Raw genomic sequence first — 24,823 nt, 5'->3', positions numbered from 1 at the left:
GGTCTCATTTACGTTGCCCCTTAGATTAAGAAGTGGATGGGACTCGTTATAGAAACTAGATATCCTTAAAGGTACAATGTAACTTTCTTTTTTTTTTTTTTATACATGTTTTACGTGTAAAATAATACCTATTGAAAAAACCTGTATAAAATCATGAACACTCACATGACTAAATCAGGAGCCAAATGAACGCAGTTTTAATTTGCATGGAGCCAGTCGCCTCAAGTTCAGATCACATGACAAGACGAACCGAGTAAATGACGGTTAACGGCGAAGAGGACTACTTTTTTATGCATTTGGTAACATGCTGGCGTCAGTATAAATACTGTAAAATAGCTGTGCCTTTCCAATTTACTAAAAGCATAGTTTTCGAATCTATCAATTGTGGTCTTTTAGCTTTCTTTCACACGGTTTCTGGTAGATTTTCCGGAGTGGACATTTATTTTTCGTCATTACAGTTCAGATAAATGAGTAACCTTTCTGCACTCACCTTTAACATTTGTGTGAACAATTGTATTGGGTTTCTCGAGGTATCACATTATATAAAAACCTCAAATGTATATAAAAGCTAAAGAAATGCAAGGTCCAATCCAAAATCCTTACGGATCCAAGCAGAATCTCCGTAATGATTATCATATATGAACCAGATTGAAACAGTTTCTAGAACAATAGAAAGACAGAAGACATTTGAGTACAATATAATTCAATTTTAATTTGAGAAGCACAAACGTTGCCTGTCTGTCAGATTGGCCAATTATCCATAAACTTATTTTTTTCTCATGTTGTCTCTCCATAAAGAAAGTGTTAAATATTCTCATGTGTCTTCTCCCTAGACAATCAGGACAGCTAGAGCCTGAACATCAAACACAGTAAAGAATCAAACAAGGTATGTACAAAATAAACTTTCTGTTGTTGTTTTGTACAAACTATTACATGCTAAAGGATATACCAGACTCACCCAACCCTCATTCACCACATTGGAAATTCAAAGTATGAAAATAACTCACACGATACAATATTGGCTTTTGAAAGCTAGTCAAACCTTATGGTACATTTGCCTGATAAGTACACAGACCCCCACAGAGACAGAGAGACATTAAACCATAATTAATGATGTTAAGAATAAAAGGGGCGGCGGGTTTCTCAGCAGGAAATGGGACAGTCTTGGAAGGTCCCCTTATGATTTGCCACACAACCTCAACAGATGAGATTTTTCTGACACTACGAACGCTGTTACACTCCAGTGAAAAGGAATATATTAAGGATTTCTGGTTTACATGACACCCCTTAAACGAGAACAAATGGCTACAATAGCTAGAAACGTATGACGACGGATACAGAGAAGCTACTTATAAAAATCTTAAGTAACTGGTGTCCGCTATTATACTAGTACATTCGTATTAGTTAAAAATAACAGGAGGGAGTTGCAAGCATTGACTCACTGACCGGGGAACTAACAGAAATCGTTCCTCATTTGCTGGAAAAACGGATCTATGCAACTGAAGAGCCTTTCCTATCAAGCACTCCAGTTAACATTATTACTCAAACATCAAGTTATGGGATTCAACGATGGCTGTAGGTATTGCAGATTGGAAGAGCTCTTGGGGTTGGAGCCAAGTCAAAAAATAAAACAAAAAACTGAGTCAAGTGGCAGCACATTTCAGTTTATATTGGAGTGATTCTGGACTAACCTGATCATGCACAGCAATGTCAAGCGCTTCAAAATTCACACCCACACGAGAAATTACACTGTTTACACAGTGATAAGTTACAGAGCTGCAGCGAGTGGAATCTAGTCTCAAATGTTAGCGTCCAGCGCATGTTAATTCAGGTGCTGATTGTAAGGTTACGGACATCTGTCGTGCAAGACACCAATTTTCTGCTCTAATCTGACGGAAAGCATGTAAAAAGCACATGAGAGCAACACATCACTTTCGTTTTCTGGCTGCGATGAAGGCACCTGTTCTCTCCACGTCACTTTGACAGAAGTGGGGCACAGACAAACCACATTATTCACGAGAACATGGGACAAATCAGTCCAGATATTGGAATTTATGCAATTCCCAGGCATCAAATACGGGGAAGGTTGTCTGTTAAAATAAGAAGCAGGGAATGTGTCGAGAAATGAAGTGCTTTCACACAGATAAAACAAAGACAGGCATCTGGACCTTCTCAGAAGTCTCAATTAATCATTATTATTGGCTTTAGTTCAATGTTTTTATCACTCCAGTATAAACTTCAAGGCTGAACGGTTAATTTTATGTGGGATATTGAAAAAATCTGAAAGATACCACACACAATGCAAGCTGAGCCCCTCAGTACAACAGCATGCTAAGGGGGAAGTGCTCTTCAGCGATATACGATACGCTTCTGAGCTTCTTATTTCGGTTTAGCCCTCAAGCTAATTTCTTTCTTCCTTTTTTTTTTTTTTTTTTTTTTAATACTTCAGTGACCCAAAAGCAAGACTGAATTAAAACAGGTCTTAATATTTATCTCCATACAATTCACTAAAAACCGTGAAAGAATTTACTGATGTTTGAATATCAAACAACAGGGACTTTCATTCATTTTTTATTTATTCATTTTTCATCTATGTCGCTGCTGTTTCAGGAGTTTCTGAAAGCTGGTGGGTGGGCAGTCTAGGCTTCATTGGTGAGTAGGTTTGGGCTTGGTGCAGTCATCGCCAAGAGGTGATGAAGGCCCAGTGTCAGACTCCGACTTGGACGACCTGCACCCGGACACCCGTCGAATGGTCCTACAGGGTTTCTCGCCAGCTGGACTCTGATGGATTTCGCTCTCCTGCTGTGGATCCACATCCAACGGAAATGTCCGGCATTCCCATGGCTGTACCGGCTGGGGAGCCCATAGGGGACAAAAACAGAGACACACTAAGTAAATATCTGCACACATAAGACAAATGCACCAAAATGGCAAAAATAATCTGTCTGGTAACCGGAAGTTTCTTTGTTTCCTAATTCCACCTTGGCTTGACCAGTGGGACAGTCCCTGTAGTAAGTGCACTTCAGTACAACTGAGCACATGTGACTGTGAACGTACAATAAAGCCTCTAGCTTCACCTGAAACACTAAAAAAAAAATTCTAGGAAACTGATCGATGGTGCCTACCATTTCCTCATAGGTATCTGGGGTGGAGCAGCGCGTGTCCTCGTTGGACAGCAGCCGTTGGGAGTCTCTTGAGCCGGGCGTGTGAAAGCCGGACAGCATCAGCATCTCTGGACTGACAGGGCTGGATGGAGATGCCACCGAGTAGTACTCATTCAGCACCTGGAAATGTGCCGTCTCTGGAGATGAGGGCTGCGGTGTGCCACACAGCAAGGGGGTGGTCCGTCCATCCACAGACTTGTATGACCTGTGGAGAAAACGATCACCCCTTCTCATCATGTGTGTTCAGACTCTGGTATGAATGCGGTGAATAAGTGTAAACTGGCATCTGAACTTTGGTGCACACCAAACAAAAGAAGGTGGGTCTCAGACCGCCTCCAAACAAACTTTGGTGGAGTTTGACTGAAATATGAATGCAACACAGAATCCAACGACAGCTAAACTAATCAAAACCTATTACGGTTTGGAACAGGAATCATTCTTTGTGTGTCTGAGATGACGTCATTGTAAAGCTTTTTGCTTCAGTAAGTTCTCATTGCATTGTTGAGGTAAAGTGAACAGCCTGGAGTTGTTTTTCACTGCAATTCTTCTCTCCTGTTTAAAACTTAACTCATTTGCCATCATGAAGTACAAAACACAAAGGTCAGCTACATTCAGACAGACGCAAAGTTGTTAAATTGCAATTGTTCCTAAAAAGGGCAAAGAAAAGAAGTACAAGTTGTGTTCCCCCACCTGCTGCCCCTTCTCTTTGCGATGCTGCTGGCACTCCAACTCCAGCGAGAACGCTCCTGCCCTTCATACGGAAAGTGAAGCTGAGAGAATGTGACATCAGAGAGATCCTCAATCTGAGAGAATGGGAGAAGATTATTAAAACATACACCGGGCAGTATTCAGGGGTGCAGGCAATTAAAAAAATGACAAGGAAGTCCTAAAATTAAACATTAACAAGCCAAATCACAAATTACAGAATCCCTGTGGCTGTGTGTAAACCCATTAATCATTAAGTGGTACTTTTCATTTTGAACTGCTAGAACTCATTGTGTATAAGTAAATAATTGTCTTTCGCATCAAAAGATCATTAGTATAGGTGTTCCACAAGGCTGTGTCAGTGCACCTATTTTTCTTTTCTTTTTTTTTTATACAAATGAATGCTCAAGTATGCATTCACAAAACTATTGAGATATTCAGATGGCAGAGCTATATTAAGTTTACAGTGTCCACGACAATATTAGCACCATCTACCAGTCAGAACGGTTTGTTGACTGGTGTGATAAAATTAGTTAATATTACATACAAAGAAAACAGAGGAGATTGTATTCGACCCAAAATGCATAGGTGATCATCTTCAAGTGTAATACATGACCATAACATCGTCCAGTCACAGACAGGACATTCATTGGGTTTTCAATTGTCTAAATTTTTATCATATTGGCAGCCATTTTTAGCTCAAACCCTACTGAGCTGCCTACCAAGAAAGCATTTTGGGGCATCATTGTTTTACAAGCTTGTATAGGTAGGCAGCTTACAGGCTTGAAACAGCCTACAATAACGTTTGGGTGACCAACTGCATGGCCGTACCTCCACTGCATCATCCTCTTCAGATATTGGTTTTGCAAAAATGTCCACTTCTCGCCAACTACAATGAAAAAGCAAAGGGCAACATATATAGTAAGTAAAGAACAAATCTTTGAATTTATAAGGCAAATGAACACTGGTATGGAAAGACAGTTTGTGTCTCTGACCTTGGGGTAAGAATCTCTTTATACTGTAGTTTCTCTACTCGGGTGGTGGCGGCCACAGACATGGGGATGACGATGTTATTGATGTCAAAGGGGCTCTCTCCTCTCCGTCGGCGAATAGTCTGAAAGGGTCACATACAGATCTAAGTAACTCATTCTCACGTCTACACAGACTCGGAAGGCTTTGAAGAGCATCTTACGGCAGCACTGCTGTTGAGGTGAAGGAGTGTGGAGGTCTCGGAGATTGATGGCTGTCTCATCAGGGGGCTGTGGGTGGGCGTGTTTAGAGCGGACAGAGATGGACATGGACTCCCCATGTCCATATTCGACTTTGGAGCATCTATAGACAAATCAAAGACAGTGCTGAGTTACAGGACTGAACTCAATGGTGATTTAGAGAGAGATGACTGAAACCAATAAAAGGAGTAAGTGAAACCAATAAAAGCAGGAATGAGAAAAATGAAAAGAATGATCAACATACTCTCTGTACAGTCCAGCGAGGGTTCACGAGGTCTCTTGCGGCCGTGACTCCTGTCAAAAGAACTTCTCTGGCGGAAATGCTGGCGAGACTCATGTTTAATGGCACTGATTGGGATGTCTAACTGCTGCTGAGAGACCTTCTCTGAGCGCACCTTATGATGCGACAAACCTGAGAGAAATAGCAAACAGGAAGATGAAATGGATGAAGATAAAACTTTTTTTGGCTGTATATTGAAAAAGCTTTTCTTTTTTTTTTTTTCTTTTTTTTTACATTTATTTATAAATAATTTTTTAATCATTACCGTTATCCGTTTTACATTTGTGTATCAGTTACTCTGCATCCTTTGTCTTTGATTACATAATTTTAGTTTATTAATTTAAAGTTTATTTCTAGTCAAGTCACCTTTATTTATTTCAGTGCTTTTAAAAATAAAGATTGTAACAGAGCAACTGAACAGCATTAAATAGGAAAATAGTGTGTCAATAATGCAACCTAGCCAATTTTAACCTCTTAATCTGTACGGTTTTCCATTTTAATCTTTAAGATTTTTTCCTTCATTTGTGTGTCGTGTTCAACTTATCATTCTGGCCATTTCCCCTATTTACTTGATTAAATTTTTAGTTTTAATGCTTTTCATTCTTTGCCAGATACTCCGTATACTTTGTCTTGGCTTATTTTACATCATTTATGTACAATGAATTACATTATTTTATTTTCCCTTTATTTTTAACTTCATTTAAATCCTCACTGTTATTCATTTTAATCTTTAAGTTTATTTTTAAGGTTATTTCACACGTGTTAATTCGATCTTTTTCATTTTTAATATTATCCTTTATTTTACATAATGTTCATACTTTTGCAATATTATTCTTGAACATCTGCTAAATGTTTTTGCAAAACAAATACATGATTGTATTGGCAAAATCTATCAATAAATTGGACTAAATTATACAGAACTACCTATTATAGTAATTTCTTTATATTACATGTGACTCAACTCTACAATACATCAGAGTTCAATAATTCACACATGGAATATGAAAGAAAGAAATAGTGTCGGCAACTGTGGCTGGACTTCTATGACGCCAGAAATAACTGCTGAGTCACTGCAACGAGTGTCTGGTAGAGAGCAGCTAATGACAGCCAGACACTCACTGGTCACTTTAACAGCGCACAGGGGCGTTCATATTTAGACTGTCCTAAGGGTGTGAGAATTTGCCTCCATTAGAGAAAACTCAGCTCCTGACATTTCAGATGCTGATGAAGCAGGGGATTAATACACTACTTTGTAGACTAGCCTAGATGTTAGCATGCACGATACAGTCATTCTGATCATGTGGGGCACACAGGTTTATCTCCAGCTGCCTTAATGGCCTATTTTCAATTTTTAATAAAGCCCTTTAGTTGTAGTTTTCACACTTACGGACTGTGGAGAGGAGAGAGTTGGCGAGCTTGTGTTTGTCTTTGGATGACAGGTCTGAGACACGGCTACTCAAACACAACTTATGCTTGAGCGAGATCTTCTTGATGGGCCTGATCTTCTCAAGAGGACGATTCTGCCAGTGTCCCTTCAGCACACGCTGCATGTGGAGATTCATCATCACATCTGAGAGAGAAGACGACAGAGATTATCATCTGAAACAGATTTGCTTTGGCCGACATCAACCCCACTCATTTTTTGATTCCTGATAGACAAGTCCAACGGAACTGGTTTCTTGTTGAATATCTCGTTTCGATTTGAGAAACATCAGATAGTGAAAGTAAAACTGGTTGTGAACAGATTCAAGATGACTTTAAGACTTCCAAGGGATTTTTTTGTTGTTGCTGACACCATTTTTGCAGATGGGCCAGAAATAGCAGTAAGAGGTCATGTAATTATGTGGGAAAAGGGTGAAAGGGGATCAGGAAAGGTTCAACTAACTGGCATCCAAACTGATTTACAATGTATTTAAGGAAAACATTATTCCATAAGGCAAGACAAGTTTATTTATATATCACATTTCTTACACAATTCAAAGTGCTTTAAATAATGATTACAAATAATGACTAATAAGGCTGAACTTTAAGGTGCTCTTGTTAAAGCATAATTATAAATTTAAGCACTGAGTAATATAAATATTATCCTTACTATAATATTTTGGGTTATTGCATGTTACTCTGCATATATGTAACATGTAAAAAGGACATTGTAAAAAAAAAAATAGTTACTTAAAGGTATACATTAAAATGTGTATGACAATTATGTGCATTTTCTCAGAATCAAACCCAACATCATTGTACATAACGCTCATTCAAAAGGACTTTTCAGCTTTACTAATGCGAATAGTGACTGACCTAATGATCTGCAAACCTCTAAATCAGTACACGGTGTAATGAGTCAATTCTCCAGCAGAAGGCATCAGAGCTTAACTCTAGTATTCATTGTGCTAAGGTTCCTCTTCCTTTTTTCCCTCCATCTACTCGAGTTTCACCCATGGTGTCACCTGCCTCTTCTACGCCCATCATTCATTTGTACAACAGACGCCAGATTAGAGGGGACGACAGGTTCATATTACCGAGGGAAAATACGTCTCTCTCTCTCCCTCAGCTAGTCTGACAAAGCTAGCTGCTACTGGCATGCTCAGAGTCAGATTGCTCTGCTGGTTATCACTGCAAAGGTCAGGCAGACGAATGCTTGATCAGCTAATCCAATCCAATGCAGGGAAGGACTGTTACTGAATTCTCACAGACATGAAATGCAAAAACTGTTCTGAGACCCCAGCACTTATGACCTGCCCCAAACCCACATCAGCCTGCAGGTTATTTTAGGAGGTGCAATAACCAGATCCAGAATAATTAACACTTAAATTAACACCAAACTGTTATGCAGTAAAAAAAAAAACTTATTAAAAGTCCTCATCCTTGAGGCAATCTGTAGGAAATGATCAGCATGGATAGATAGAGCTTAGCCCAAAGTATACAAGGGCCATCTGCGTTCCCCAACGGTCTGTGTGATGCTGCTTCCGTCATCAGAACTGTACATGGACATCCGCACACACTGTCCACATGGATCCCGATTTTGGTAAAAACGCGGATGCTCCACGTACAATAACAAAGACGCGAGGTGAATGTTGACAGGAGGAGTCTACTAGGTGGTACTGTGCATATATTGAACTCAAGGCAGACAAGGCTGTTCAAGAGACGGAGAGGAAAGTGAAGTATAACCGGCTCTTGATACTGTCACTCTACGTAAATGAAAACACTAACAATTAAAGGACTGGGGCGTGTCCTCACCGTCTGTAAAGGAGAGGATGGGGTGAACGCATGGGTCAAACTGTGCCAGTCGGTCCAGTAGGGGGAGCTGGTGTTGGGTGTCTGCAGGAGGGAGAGCACGTCCACTGCACATCACACACTGAGCGTTCAGCTCACAGCCACAGCGAGGAGCCACGGACCTCGGAGCCTGACAGAGAGAAGTTAGTCCAGTTTTATGAATGGTGAATAAATTAAGTGGTATGACTTTTTTTTTTTTTTTTTTTTTTTACATATCAGCCATGAACTGATAGATAACTACAGAAAAGAACTGATCACAATGTACACTTTTTTTCTTTAAGAAATAAATACTTTATGGAGAAAGGACATAAGCAACTGAACACTTTTTTTTTTTTTTATAAATGCTGTTTTCAACGTTAAGATGAGGATGAAGTAGTATTTTTATTAACTAACATTAACAAACAATAATACTGCAACAAACATATAGCACACTGATTAATGTGAATGCATTAAATCATTATATAGAGCCTTTTTTTAAGCTTCTATAGAGTGGTTTATGTAATAATTGATCAACACATAAGTGGGTAGCACTTTATTTTACAGTCCTGTTCCTCATGTTCCTCATACTATGTACTTATTATAGTAATTACAATAACTATGTAATAACTAGGTAATAACCCTGAAGCTACCCCTAAACCTAACCCTACCCCATGTAGTTACCTTGTTTTACCAGAACTTTCTTAGATAAATACACTGCAAGTACACTAAGTACATGTTAGTACACGCACTGTAAAATAAAGTGCAACCCATAAGTGTATCAATAGATACAAACAAACAGAAATATTTACGGACACCAAAACTTTTCTGTAAACATTTTTCAGGAATGATTTAGCATATTTTGGACATCAATTAATCATTTTTTTCTAAATGTTTTGGAGCCTTAATTCTGAATAGTGTACTTAAGACACTAAAGATTTGTGAACACACTGCACATTGCCATTCTGTGTCCAGCAGCAATCCCAGCACTAACCTTGGCAGCATGACATGTGAATCAGAGAGAGTTTTGCAGAAAAGGCTTAACATCAAATAAACAAGCAAGGTCTAAATATTTTATATATACACATGTATATAAAGAGAAGTATTGTACTAGGTAAAAAAAAAGACTTGAATATTTCTCCTTGTGGGAAAAAATAAAATACATTAATAAACAGCATGCATGGATCATCATCAAATATGCTTTTTGTGAATGAAATCTCTGGAGCACCAGCATCCAAAATTTAGATCTGGCAGTGATCAGCCTTTCCCTTTGTCTACGTTTACTTGAGTTAACCCTTCCAACCTGATGCTCTCACACAAATCTCTGCAGCAGATGACCACACATGGATCCTGACCCAGTTTTGCATGAGGTACCCTAGTACTTATTCAAAAACAAAAAAACAACCGCTTCACATTAGAGCGCTTCACATTAGAGCATGGACTATCTTCTCTGCATTCACCCAGAAAACACCTGGAAATACAGATCTGATCAGGTTTTGTAATGAAATGCAAATTCTGCCAAGTTTTTAATGACAATGTTCAATCAATCTGTAAATATAAAAAGTAGTCCATGCAATGCAATACAAGTGTAGTTTTTGATGCAATTAATGGGATAAAATATCATATAACAAGCAAAAAAGAAAGAAAGAAAATCTAATTGCTTAACACATTTAAAATTAACAACAAAAAACATGCAGTCACTTTTAATAAAGCAGAAAATGCAAAGATTCAGCTAATAAGCAAGCTGTATGCTTCTATCAGTCCGTGTTCAAACACAACGGTGGAAATCTGAAAAGCTTCTGCCTTTTACTGGGGCAGTGTTCATCTGGAGTGCCGGTTATAAATTTAGGATTGAACAATCCTTCGGTTAGCAGGTAGTTTATAACTGGCAGTGAGAGTGGAACATTGATGACATTTCTCATTACATTTCAAGAGCGTTGTCTCTGAATGACAATACAAGCGCTGTTATTTGTAATGGAGCTGAGCTCGACTGGGGTTGCGCTTATTGTTTTGGCACATGCCTGCCCATTCTCGCTCACAGTGGGCCTGTGTTATGGGAAGAATTGAGTTTTAAAGGCGGTTCAGAGAGCAACCAGATCTGTAGAAGAAGTGCTGAGACTTTGTATCCATCTTATGATCATGTCAGATACTGTTCCATGATTCAGAGGGCAGCTGCCGGTTAGACATGGACTGTTACAACACGTCCCAACCAGCCATGAGGTGATGAATTATAAACATTTCTGTGCTACTTGGTTACTATTTCACACAGAAAAACCTCCGAACCGAAATCCTGATTCTATAAATTAAACATCAACCATTAACGAAAATGTCCAGAAACATTAAATATTATATGACTAATCCATCGAACTCCACATGGAAACCATTACAAGGATATTACTGAGGCTGTATGCTTTTCTGCTTTCTGTAGACTTTCAAATCACAAGAGCACATTCAAACCTAGTATGGTCCAGGTGTAGTGCAAAACCTTTGTCTAGCTTTATTTATTTTTTCAAATACTAAAGGTGTTCTAACACATCTAAATTTGTGAAGTGCAAATATATGTGAAGCATTTATCCCGTACTCAGTCTTAACAGCCCTTTGTGCTCAAAGCTACACCAAGCTCTTGAGAAGGAACATGATTCTCCTTACCTTGCGATTGAGACTGGTGAGCGAGCCGGGCCGGAGGACTCTGCGTTTCCTGCACGACAGCAGTGGACGCGTGCGGGCTGCCACACATGTGCTGTCTGGTGCAGGAGAAGCCTGAGGACCCATCTCCAGCTTCTGCTGAGACTCAGAGCGGATCTGCTCGTCTGGGGCCGAGGTGACGGGGGAACTAGGCCGTAAACTGGATGAGGAGAAGAAATCATTCTTGAATGAGCATGACAATAAAAGTGTCATTTCTACTTTTTAATGAAGGGGGAAAAAATTTATGAACGCACATTTAAATAATACATTATTTGACTTTCATACCTGTTGATAACACCATTGACTTGTCTCGCAGGTCCACAGCTTTTCCTCAAGCCGGTTTCTGGGACGATACCATTGGATGATACAGACGTTTCCACTCCAGCAGGATCATGCTCCTAAAAAGACAAAAAACAAATGTGATGCTGGAACGGACATCCCTCTGATTTGGGTGAGATTGGAGGAGTTGAATGGTTCTTGCTGCTTTTCTTCACTACTCTAATTGGATGAAAAGGTCAGTTGTGCTTTGCATACAACAGACAAAAGGACTGAGTGTTTGTAGCCCCTCTTCTCAATTCTCTTGCTCAACAAACCCAGCTTTCTCTCAGGCTGTGCGTAGGCCCATATCATGAGGGTTTAATCTGTTTGCGTGGGAATTAAACACACTAATGGATCTTAGACAGACCGTTTTATTATAGATAACTGATTACTTCTAATCAAATAACACATGCTTCTATACTGAGCTCTGTTATGGGTCTGTGCTCCTGGTCTTACCCCTGGGACAGGGCAGGTAAAGGTCTTGGTCCTTGAGTCACTGCTGTCTTCTGATACTGACTCACGCACCGAGCTCTCCCCAAGTACAACAGAGCCCTATCAAGAAACATACACATTATAAACCAAAACTTCCTTTGAAAACCTCTCTTATATATTAGCTAAAAACTAGTTCCTCACTGCAGAAACGGCAGAACACACATTTATCTGCAGTAGCAAACAACAGAAGATCTGCAATCTGATGCTGGTGTGTTATGCATTAATTAAAATAAACAACTTGAGATCAGCATCTGTGCATTACATTTAGATTTCTCACAGTGTCATTGTAGAAGCAAGGTCTTTGTTAAAAACAGAGCTTGTTTACAGTCAATATTACATTTATCAACACCGACCTATCACATGCTAATTACATTTTCAAAAAACCTGACAAATGCACAGAAAAGTTGGCACTTAACACGGTAAATATTTTTGAAAGAAGTCGCTTATGCTCAGCTATGCAATTATTTGATTAAATAAGAGAATAAGAACAGTAAGACTGCAAAATATTACAATTATAAATATTACAAAAGCTTTTCTATTTGACTATTTCTCATATTTCAATCCGTCACTTATTCCTGTTTGAACTGTGGTATACAAATCCTGATTGACAACCAATGAACTGACAACCAATACGTCAATTCATTTCTGAAGTTTCATCTTCACGGCGATCTTAAAATACAGCCATCATTTCATGTGTCCGATGAATAATGACGACAGTCTCCAAATGTTTTGTTTGTGGTTCAATCACACAAGAAAAACAGGCTGTAAAAGCAGCACTTTGAAACAAAAGAGAGCAAAAGAAACTGGAAACAATGCTCCCACAAGAGTTTGCCTCACCATGGGATGTGAAACAGCACAAAGTAAACCGAGTGAATGTGCATGGCTGTGTGTATGTGCACACCTTGCTGGAGCGGATCTGTCTGTAAATGTCCGTCTGTTGGCGTATACGGTACTCCAGATCCGAGACTTGGGCCTGTAGCCAGTTCCAGTGACTGATGATGGCAGCTCGGTCAACGCCATAACGGCCTTCTGCTCTCCTACATCTGGAAAACACACAGAAATATACTGGTTACAAGTGTATCCATGTTTTCAGAAATATCGGTTTTCGTATTTTGGATTAACACAAAGCAAGGTAAGGGCAAGCTCTAATAAGTTAGGCCATGGTGTGTATGTGGACCATACACAGTTATATCTTGGTTTCAGTCATTCACAGACTGTTCCTCACAATTTTTCAGTCCTGTTTCTACTGTTAATACAGCCAATTTATTATTATTATTTTTTTTTTTTTAAGAGTAAGGTGTAGTGACGTGGCGTGAAAAACATCCAGTAACCTTTGTCTCCACAACACAGTGTGATGGAAGTGTGAAAACAAAACCGAGAAACAAAATCTGACAGGAAGTTAACCAAGAACATAAGTTCCATCCAAAACTTCCTGTAGCTGTTTGTGTGCGTGAGAATCCAGCAAGCCATTTGACACAGGCCATTCAATGAGACTTCTCCCAAAAAACATTCAACTCTCTCCCATTAAACTTCACAAAAACGAAAATAAAGAAATAATATGTAGTCAAACACTGTCAGAAATGCACTGAATTGAACTCCGATCTCTTTACATTAGCCACAGTTATTGCATAACCTCTGGTCTCTCGGGTCTTGCAGTGAGGCAACATAAACCAAGTAAAAACCAGAGCATATTACTGAAAACAAAAAGATTTCAAAACACGAGGTCGAAATAAACGGCTTCTTTTTTTCATCTGAAGTACAACAAACATGACTCAAGATTTCCCTGAATCAGACAGAGAGCGAGAGACTTGAGAGATGAAAGTGAAGGGAAAAAAGGAAAAGCATCACTGTGACCACAGATGGGAATGACGAGAAGGAAACCAAGAAGTGTACGGAAGACAAAAACACACATCACTACTTGTGTTTTTTCTTCTGACAGTTGAATAAGAATGCTTTTAATAGACAGGAATTACACTCAGATCTGCTTCAGAGGAGCTTGACAACAACAACAGCTGGTCTGAAGCCTCACTCCACTTTTCTTTTGACATGAGAGAATACCAATCAATAGACTCACAAACAAGTCTCTTCAAAATTTATTTATTTTTGTGTGATTTTATCCTGTGCGATTCACTCTCAGATGTACATGTAGACCCAACTTATTAAGGTCCTTTTACACTAATCAGAAGTTTACAGTTTGTTTCAATGGGAGAAAGACAAGCTCACCTCACAATCCAGTCCCTTTGTTGTGCATGAATGTTAGCGGCACACTGGGCAGGACAAAATGATTTATGTGAGGCCACTGCATGTCATCAAGCTATCATTTGTGATGTTATAGACAACCAATCAAATGACAGATTTTTGTAGTCCAAGAACCACACTGAATTGGTACCATCCTGGTTATGTGCACAGATTGTACCTAGGGCTGGGGGGTATGGTACGAGGCAATACCATTTATCGATTTACAGTAGATTGATATGAGCGCGTCTGAATAAAGCAGAGGATGCAGAGACATTTTGCTCTCAAAATAGAAAATTTAAAATTTAAATTTCAAATTTAAGCCAAAAAAAAAAAAAACACAGATGTGAATTTTTGGCCATATCATCCAGTCCCAATTGTACCCACCCTTCAACTGACTGAAAAACCCCCACAACTTTTCTACATGAACACATTTTAGGTGTTCTAATAACTAGATGAATCAAGTAAATGACAATCATCAAGCTATATTTGACAAAAACAAACCTGGTGAATATTCAATTAAATATAAAAGATTTAAAAGGGGTCCCTTCACAGTGTAGGTGAACATTAACATAATATAGGGTCATTAAACACTGCATGAAAATGAAAATCTTTATCCACTCTTTATAGTCTCCCGCTCCACAAATCCTTTAGTTGTAATATAAATTTATCCTCTTGTTATAAAGTGTCTTTCTAGAAAACAAAACATTTTCTTACAACCTTACGTGAATTATTTTGATGGCATAGCCTACATCATGAAATTTACTAGCAGGGTAACAGGTGCATTAGTGCTACCATACAGCATCAAGCTACGTAAAACTATTTATAAAATCAATAGTACACTTTTACTCAAATTTAACTTCAAACCACAGTAAGTTTTGGTTCCCGCTGGCTTCCATTCTATGGACAAAAATACAATGTAATTCAATGGGAACTGACTCTATCTGGTTCCCAACATTCTTCAAAATACCTTCTTTAATGCCCTTCAAAAAAATCAACAACAACAAAACAACAATTTAAGTTTTTGGGTGGACTAATATATAATAACAATAATATAATTAAAAAATATATTTCCAATAAACAATTGAAATGACTAAATGACTAATAATATTATAACATCAGAACACTATGTAAAGCCATAAAAAGTGTAACTGTTCATACTTGTGCAACCGATTTTTCAGACAATGAGCACAGACATTTCAACAATAAGCAATCTATTTTGATGAGGCTGACAAAGACAGGAATGAGGCTCCTGTAAACACGTTATGATTCCCTGGAACAAGCTTTACAAACACACTGTGACCTGCCCTCTTCCTCTTCCCTGAAATGCCATGTTTCCACTCTTGCCAGTTCAGATGAGTGTTTTGTATTTTGGGGCATCCAAAATGTTTCCACATGGGTTCAGGTGGGGGAGGGACTGATACGATAATGTAATACACACAGCTGCCACAAGAGGCAGCACATGAACATGAGTGAATATGGTGCACGTTTGCATGTAAAGAGGAATGGGACAAGATCTTCCGACTGTGGACAGAGCTTTTAAAACTCAGTCTGTATGAGAGGATAAACTTGCATGCATCTGCATAATAAATCTGATCTGAGCGCAATTGTGGTGCAGAGACATCGAATGAGCTCAGATGAGATGCTTCCCAACCAGTTGTCCTAAGAAGAAACCGGAAACAAGCAGGACGTTGCCAAATGAAGACGAGACAAAGGCAGGTCATGGCAGCACACCAAGCACTCCTCGGCTGGGCATGAGTAAGGGAAATCTGAATAAACTAATATCATCTATGATGCATCTCAATGCCCTACAAGCCTTCAAATGCAAGTCACATGCCCGCTATGACATGTCATGCCTGCGAAAACTAAAAATAATGCAACAACCAAGTAGTATTACAACTTTTCTCAAATGCACTTGAATTTTTTGCCCATCTACACTTTGTTCATATACACAGAAGAGAGAGAGAGGGAGAAAATCTGTATGTATCAAGGGAATTTAAGCATTAAAAAATAAAACCCACAATTCAAATCAATAAACCCACAGATCTACCACATTTTGAAACCATCACATTCACTTCCGGTGATAAAAACCAAGCCAATTAGCATTATAAAAACATAGCCTTTTCCCAGTTTCGAGATTTGATTTTGAGCTAACTCAGACAATTACACAGTCCATTTGACACAAAACTATATTATTTCAACATGGAGAGACAAAAGACAAAACTAAAGTCTCAAAAGTCTCTCACACACAAACACACACAAAGTGACACATACAGCCAAACCTTTACAGGCCAAACTTGATGCCAGGTGGATAATCATAAGAAAAGGCCCACGTTCACATGAGCGGACAAAAAGCCAGAACAATAAACACTTCAAATACTTAACACAGAACAAGACTGTGCCAGTCATTTAAACCAACATACCAAAAGCACACATGGGCCAAACATGTCCAAACAGATCTAATTAGAGGAATAAAACAGCACTGATTAAAGAACTTAATATGAATTTATCACTTTAATGATAGTCAGTGTATTAAACATTTATTTCTAACACAAAACGAAACTCAAGAGTGGTTCTCGGTTTAAAAAATCTGCCAAATTCAGATCTCCAACCTGAAAACAAATCAGAATAGTGACCGCATTTTAGACTAATGTAATGTTAATATATTATATTAATAATCATCACAATACTACAGGAAGTAAAAAAATTACTTAACTAATGACTGACCTCCTCTTTAAAATGACAACCCGTTATAGCACTTAAAATCATAACTTGCAAGCAGAAAGAAATCACTCTTAAATGAACCCAGACGGAGCTGATAATCAACAGAAAAGAAGCGGAGACAAATACGTCAAGCTGCTTAACTTTTCTCTAATGAATCCTACAGACTGCGACCTCTGCACAGAACAAACCATGAAAAAACATTAGCACCACAGCTAAGACACAATCTCGAGTGGGAACGAGTGGATCGACAGGAGCGCCCCGTCTCAAGGTCAGAAAACACTCAAGTGTCTCTCTGTATCACACAGTGCTTGGGCAAAACTCTCACTAAAAACAACTCATAATTATCACTTTTGTTTTTATTCATATAAAATAATTATTATGCACATCTTTATTTTTAATTGCTTTTCATAATACCTTGCATTCAAGGTACATTTCATCAGGACTCCCTGGGAATCAAACCCATGTCCTTGAAATTGCAAGTGCCATGCTGTATAGTAATAATAATAATATTATAAATACTACTACAAATAGTATACAAATAAAATATATCTAGTTATTTTTTTCATGCTTTTCTTTGCTCTTTATTATATCACTGAAGGTATTATGTACTGTATATTATTATTTTATTAATTGTCCTACTTTATTACACATGAAATGTAAATAACATCGGACACTTCTATCACTACTGAAATTTAGGTATCATAAACCAAGTGCATTTTCAGGCTGGATTCTCATCTACATCATTGCCATGACGAACTTCTTCGCCTCCGACACACACACACACACAAACACACACCCTGCCTTTCAGGAAATGACAGAACGAGGCGGAGGAGCAAAATGAAAACACAGGAAATCAAGCCTGTGGTGATCATTACGTGTGTAACACGCAGACAGCTGAGACGAGCAGACTGAATACACACACCTGCATGCATGCAAACACCAACAACCTTGAGCATCCGAACACAATCAGTCATAATAGAGTGAAGGTGACTCAGAAAGACACTGATGCCATCATTATAGGACAAAATAGAGGAGGAGGTGGTGGTGGTGGGGGGAGAGAACCGGTGAAACTGTTGAGCAGTCAAAAACAACTCATTTTTAGTGTAGCCTGAATTTGTAACCAGTGTGTGAACGGCAGAACGACAGGGACAGAAGCGCTCTACTGCAGACATGATATGGGCGTCGTCTGGAGAACAAAGAGTTTGATGTGCTGAGAGAGGCCCGCCCCCTTCAAGGTCACATGACTGGTAGGAGGCAGGCATGGAGCAGTATAAAGGAGAAAAGAAAAGAATAGAGAATGGAAAAAGAAAGAAAAGGCATGCCAAGTTTAACGCCTGAACATAGTGTTTAAGCACCCTTAAAATAACTTTTATTGTATTGTTCGGGAGTTAACTCATTCAACAGCATTATTTCCATGACTAAAACGTACAAAGACAAAGTAGCATTCCCTACACCATCCTTAATCAAGTATATTTCTGTATTAAATCCAAACTATCCATTTGTACTTTTTCTCAATTATTTATTTGAACTGGTTCACAAAGTGTAAAATCATGAACTTCACTCAGTGGGCCTGGTCTCTCACACAGGAAGCCCGTGCCTCCATTTTCCCAGCTCCCAGTGCATTTAATACAAGTCAGCAGATTTCCACAGTCCTGACCATACACACAAACTCTCTCCCATACATAATTCCTCCACTATGCTCAATGTGTACTGGAGGCTGGTTTGCTAGATAGCACTGGGAACTTGAAAATAATGCACCCATAGTCACGTGTGTGTGTGTGTGGGGGGGGGGGGGATTGTTAACCACAACAAACAAAGGCCGTACCAAAGCAGTTGGTTTGCTGTGCTAATGTTTAACTTCATTAATTATGGAGCATCAAAACAGTCTCTGAGTATCATTATTACATTCCTGATGAACAAACATTTAATCACCTTTTGCCCAAGCACTTTTAACTTCATGGACTTGTCAAATTGCAAAAAAAGTAGAACTGTGTTCCAACAAGAATATAATCTCCACAGGTACAACTACAGGTCAGTGTATGCCCTGATCAGCTGATCACAGCGGCACAAGTACAGACATGACTGCAACATAGAGCCACAAACATGTAAATATTTCCAGTGAAATTTAGAGAAGAGTGGGGTTTCAGTAACTGATGCAGCTTGCGTGTAAACTCTAGCATGTAGAGATTTGTTGTTTTGCATAAACAGGATGACGTTGGGCTTGCAGCCACTTGAACAAACACGTCGCCAATAAACAGGTCAAGATTTATTTGTAGATGGTGACGATGTCAATGCGGTGCTGAATTTAGTTTGCTACGGCATTCAGCAGGTCAGCCTTAAAATCAAGGTACCACTGCTGAATTACACTTTCAACCTGAACTGACCTAAAAATATTGAAATCAGTAACATGTAATGATTATGCTTCATTTATACAGGACTCTACGCTTACTTTTCATTAAAAAAAACGGGGCATTCTTTTTTACTTAACTTTGTAATGGCATTATTTTCTAACTATCAAACGAGTTATCAATAGAGAGGTGGCAAATAAAAATATGTGACGTAGGCATTTTAAAAAAGACATTTAATGAGGCTCATAGGTGGCATGAGTGCAATTAAATTCATGAAGAGATGAATATCTTAAATATAGAATTATGAATTATATAAGCTATGCAAACAGCTTTAATCGCATACGATACATCACTGATAATTAACGCAATATTGCGTAGCTTGTCAGTGAACTACAACTACTAACTCTGTGAAGTAAATGCCGTTCCACCTGAAAGCACATGCTGGAGAGTTACTACTAATCACAGAACCAGCTTTACTGATGAACTGCGCATGATAGACGCATGCAATTATTCGTGCACCCCTAGTAATGAGAGTATTTATTCACTTGGATAACAGCACTGAACAAAAAAGTGTTTTGAACAGTGAGTGGATTCTGATTAACTTGTGTATAAGGAATCAACAGACATGTTTGTGATACATTACTCAGCACGGCAAAAACACGTGGAAAGTAGAAACCTTTGAAGCTCCCGAGCACAAACACAAATATGCTTATCAGGTCAGTCACACTGGTGCTCCTGAATATTTTTTTCATAGTTGCACATAGTAGTTTTCAGGTGCAAATGAGACTGAAATGGCCACACTGTAGAGCCCTGCTATAACAGATGCTTAAAGGGTTAGTTCATCGAAAAATGAAAATTGTGTCATTAATGACTCACCCTGATGTCGTTCCAAACCCATAAGACCTTCGTTCATCTTCGAATACAGTTTAAGATATTTCTGATTTATTCCGAGAGCTCTCAGTCCCTCCATTGCTATTTTTGGACCAAAATGTATTTATGATGCTTCAAAAAAAATAAAAATTCGAACCAACCCTCTGATGTCACATGGACTTCTTTTGAAGATGTTTTTCTTACCTTTCTGGACATGGACAGTATACCGTTCACACAGCTTCAATGGAGGGACTGAGAGCTCTCGGACTAAAGCTAAAATATCTTAAACTGTGTTCCAAAGATGAAAGGAGGTCTCACGGGTTTGGAACGACATGAGGGTGAGTTAAGGACATAATTTTCATTTTTCAATGAAAAATTTAAGTGATTCTAAACTAGGGAGCCCCAGCAAATTTCCAGAAACGCCTAAATATGACAATTATTTAAAATAATTAGAAGCTAAAAATAAATAAATAAAAATAAACAACTCAATTACATGTGGAAGACAAATGTTTTACAACGTTATATGGAAAAGTCCAGTAAATAAAATCTTAAAACTCTATGGGCATTTGCAATATATATTAATACAAAGGCTCGCAAATTTCTACACATCCATCAATTCATGTGCTCATTAATTCATGTTAACACATTTGTCCAATATAATCATCCAAGCTGTGTTCCATTCAATCAAATTTCAGGATTCCAGTAAAACCTGTGCAGATTTTATGTTGGCCAAGCTGCAAGTGTATTGATTGGTGAACAGAGCAGTAATGTAAAAAAGAATAGAAAAGAAAAAGAGAGAGAAGAAGAAAAACTGGCTAAAAAAGCAAGTATGTAGGAACAAGTGAGTATATGAAAGAGAGAGAGAACAAGTGTGAACCGTTATGTAACGGGTGTGGGTGCAGATTTCCAGGCCCATCAATTCTGCCGTAAGCAGCTCCAGATGTTTGGAGATCAGGGTGGGAAAGTGACATGGCTCCTCGGCATGTTTGAACTCCTGACTGACTGCACCACCACAGCAAAATGGCCTTGTGTCACACTAATATAAGATGTTGGATGTATGTGATGTGTTTCTCAAAGTGAAGACAACTTGGGATGAAGCTGAGAAAGCATGAAGGTGAATGAAGTTATTAATTTTAATATATAATTTACTTATTACTGCTTTTCTTTAATCTTGGCGCATATATTAAAAAATAAATCTGCATTTAAGACATTTAAGCCAAACAACCAACTTGTTTGGCGTCAATGCTTCAGAAAAACTTCCTAAAATAATATGCATGTCATTAAACACAGGCTGAACATCAGCAAACATCATAATTACAATCATTCTGACAAACACCAACTAAACCATTTTTCAGTATTTTAAGCAGCGTCCTGTAATCAGATGTTTGTGACAAGCAGGATTTAAGCCAAAGCATGAGCAGCTGATTATCCACGAAGTCTGTTTAAAATCAAGTCTGCACCAATTATCAGAACAAGACTCAATCTCATTAGTGACGCATTAAAAGGATGAAATGTTTGTCAAAAAAGATGTGTGGGCTTGTGTTAGCAGCTGCAACACAGAGCACTAAACGCACAAAGTGCGGGAAGCTTAACATTTATAAACAATGCTGGAGGGTCAATTATTTTGATCTCTGAACAGCTGTGACAATTGTCTATTAAGAGCAAACAAACCAAATGAGCCAATAATGATAATTCAAAATCTAAAGCTAAAAAATTATATAAATACAATACATTCAAAGCAATGGTAATAGTTGAACAGTCAGTAAATGTGTAGTCTTCATTGCCCAATCAGACTCTAATTAATCAAGACATCATTACCTTAAGCTTTTAGAATCTAAAAAAAGCTTTTATTATAGCAAACCAAACAAAACTAGGCCATAAAAGTGACTACCAAACTTAACATTTCTAAACAAAACAGAACGCACTTAACTGCGTTACATGCAACTAAACCGACAGCATGCACTGCATCCCCTGTAAACTCCAGCTATACTTCCTGCTTAAAAAAAAGAAACTGTAGGCATTTTATTTTATATTAAACAGTAGTCACATTATTTTTAATACAAGGAGTACCTTTGTCACATGAACTCATCACAATGCACTTTCCTTTACATACAGTAAAATATATTTTGGTGTAAATAAAAAAATCTATGGCAATTGGCAGAACAATAAGTCAAGATCAAGATATTGAAAAAGATTTAGGTTTAAGAAAACATTAAGTGCACAGTATAATATACTATTAACACTGGAGAAAAAAATTCAATTTTTTTTTTTTTTAAATAAATGTTATTTTGACCATAATCACTGTCTACTTGAAAACTGTTTTAGATCTGTAATACAGACGTTCTCGTGCTGCCCGGTATGCCATGCTGTAGTGATAAGAGCAGTTTAATCAGTACACTGGTAAAGTGTGAGTGCATCACACTCAAAAAAGGCTACAATAAGTAAATAAAATCAAATTGTTCTGAAGGGCTACCAATCAGGACGCAATTTTTAATTGACCAAATGATGCGACTTTACCTAGCCGTTCTTTAGCATGATAAAGAGGTAAACCCCTCTCCTTGAAGTTAAGCCCTGCTGCTTTTGCCATCAAAGCAGCACTTTTGTACAAATTCAGACAATAGACAATCACTTTCAGACGTCAAATCGCCCGCTGTGAGTAATGTTCCTGTTAAAGGAGTGCTAAAATAGTCACAGCAGAAAAAAAGGATCAACAAACTGTAGGATGTTCTACACTAGATTTTTTGCAGCCTATTCATTTCAAACGTTAGTTATGAACTCTTTAATGTTGTGCGAAGATTGCCATTTGTGTCAATTAAGGCTGCACGAGGTGTCATTTAAGCATCGATATCGCGATGTACGAATCCACGATAGTCACGTTGCAGGATGTGCGATGTAGGCTGTCGTAGTCGATCCGTTATTCATTAACTGTATGGGCCAGCTGCTCCCCGGCCCTTGATGAATGTGATTCGCAGATTAATTGCACAGCTTAACCATCACAGAGTGAAAGATTTGACAGCGGAGAGAGCCGCACGCTCACCATCTTCAAACAACACGACCGCCGTCTTGCTCCCTCTCCCTCGTGCATATTAATCAATTGACACGATGGTGTTGATGTTTAAATCATTTAAAATGAAAATGTAAGTGTGCTCACCCCATTTTTGTTTGTAAGAAAAAAATGTGATTAAATTTCATATCGCAATATAGATCGCAGAAAAATAAAACATCGCAATGTCATTTTTTCCCAATATCGTGCAGCCCCAGTATATATGTGTGTGTGTGTGTGTCTATATATATTTTTTTTTTCTTGAGATTCCGTCCACGTTTTCTGCTTCGCGGAAATCATAGCGATGTATGCGCCAAGAACCGGGTACACTGGTACCGTGACACTTTCATTTTTTAGTACCTAAGTACCGGGTCTTTTGACAAGACTAATTTTGAACATGATCAGGATGGTACCACCTTCGCCTTATTGTGAGCAAAATTTCCAAAACTAATACACATTTCACAAAGGGAAGCTGAACAGTTAATTGATTTTAAGACACTGAACTTTTATGAGCTGGTTTAGCCACTCATTTCGTTAGATAGAAAAACAAACTCCATTGCTCCAAGTTACTCAAACAGCCAGCAAAACAAAACCACATATGGCTTGAGCTTCCAACAGATTGAAGATTGTTGGCCAATGTGAGAATGTACTGTGTCCAGTCGGCCTTTGCCGGTTTGCTGTGGGATAAAAAGTTTGTATTGGGAGTGAGAGAAGAGTGCATTTGCGGTTAGTAGTTATGAGATCCATATGCACGTTTGCCGGTGCGTGGCAAAACTAAACACTGGAAGAGAGCAGACAGTCAGTGTTTCCTCCTCAGCACAGTCCAGCAACTCAGGAATTTGTATTATGGTCCAGACAATGTTCAAAAACAATAAGATTATCTGCAGTGCATTAGTGCTGCTTCCCGATCAACGCACACACACAGAACTCTTCATGAGACTAAAGTCTTTCCACAAGTTAAGTGCTTCAAACAGGTTTAGGAATACAAGTTAACTAGTCTAACACAAGCACAACCTGCTGACATAAGATATTATAAACTAAAAAGAGACCAAGCAGAGTCACTGAAAATTTGACTTTGGCACAAAAGGTTCAAAAGGTCATAGCAGAACTACTCCAGGTTTCCGTCTGTTTTTGTCCAGAAAAGTCAAAAGGGGTCCAATTAAAACAACCACTTATATTTTCTTCAAAACATCATCTTTGACATCCAGCAACTTGAAAAATAATAATAATAATTTTACCGGCTTTGAACAAGTCAAAAAGTAACCATGACCCTAGGAGATATCAGAGAGACAAGTGATATCATAAAGATATCATGTGTTGCGCTAATCATATAAACTTTTATTTAGTTTATATAAGTTTCAAAGCTCCATGTGGAGAAGCATCTGGATTTTTCAACAATTTTAATAACTGTATAGGACACTTCACAAGTACAACATGTATATAGGGGAGTGCGATGTAGGGCTGCAACTAACGATTATTTT

The 24,823-nt window shown here is 38.4% G+C and overlaps 1 protein-coding gene across 4 annotated transcripts in view; it reads right to left on the bottom strand.

Annotated features, from left to right (window-relative positions):
• Positions 1-692: 692 nt before the first annotated feature.
• Positions 693-24,823, bottom strand: part of LOC113048119 (KAT8 regulatory NSL complex subunit 1-like) — a 51,009-nt gene continuing 26,878 nt past the window's right edge. For 3 of the 4 annotated variants that reach the window (XM_026209678.1, XM_026209672.1, XM_026209686.1), the window contains 13 exons: positions 13,024-13,165; positions 12,087-12,182; positions 11,598-11,710; positions 11,277-11,472; positions 8,616-8,781; positions 6,766-6,948; positions 5,343-5,510; positions 5,062-5,201; positions 4,865-4,983; positions 4,701-4,758; positions 3,855-3,967; positions 3,126-3,369; positions 693-2,862 (listed from right to left, as the gene is read on the bottom strand). In XM_026209678.1, coding sequence (XP_026065463.1) covers positions 2,647-2,862; positions 3,126-3,369; positions 3,855-3,967; positions 4,701-4,758; positions 4,865-4,983; positions 5,062-5,201; positions 5,343-5,510; positions 6,766-6,948; positions 8,616-8,781; positions 11,277-11,472; positions 11,598-11,710; positions 12,087-12,182; positions 13,024-13,165 — 1,954 coding nt within the window. In that variant the 3' untranslated portion in view covers positions 693-2,646. The remainder of the gene's footprint in view (positions 2,863-3,125; positions 3,370-3,854; positions 3,968-4,700; positions 4,759-4,864; positions 4,984-5,061; positions 5,202-5,342; positions 5,511-6,765; positions 6,949-8,615; positions 8,782-11,276; positions 11,473-11,597; positions 11,711-12,086; positions 12,183-13,023; positions 13,166-24,823) is intronic. The other variant, XM_026209695.1, reaches the window with a different exon arrangement.

This window comes from Carassius auratus, chromosome 3 (assembly GCF_003368295.1).
Source record: "Carassius auratus strain Wakin chromosome 3, ASM336829v1, whole genome shotgun sequence".
NCBI lineage: Eukaryota > Metazoa > Chordata > Actinopteri > Cypriniformes > Cyprinidae > Carassius > Carassius auratus.
The sequence above is the reverse complement of the archived record's forward strand: the minus strand, read 5'-3'. Positions and strand labels throughout refer to the sequence as shown.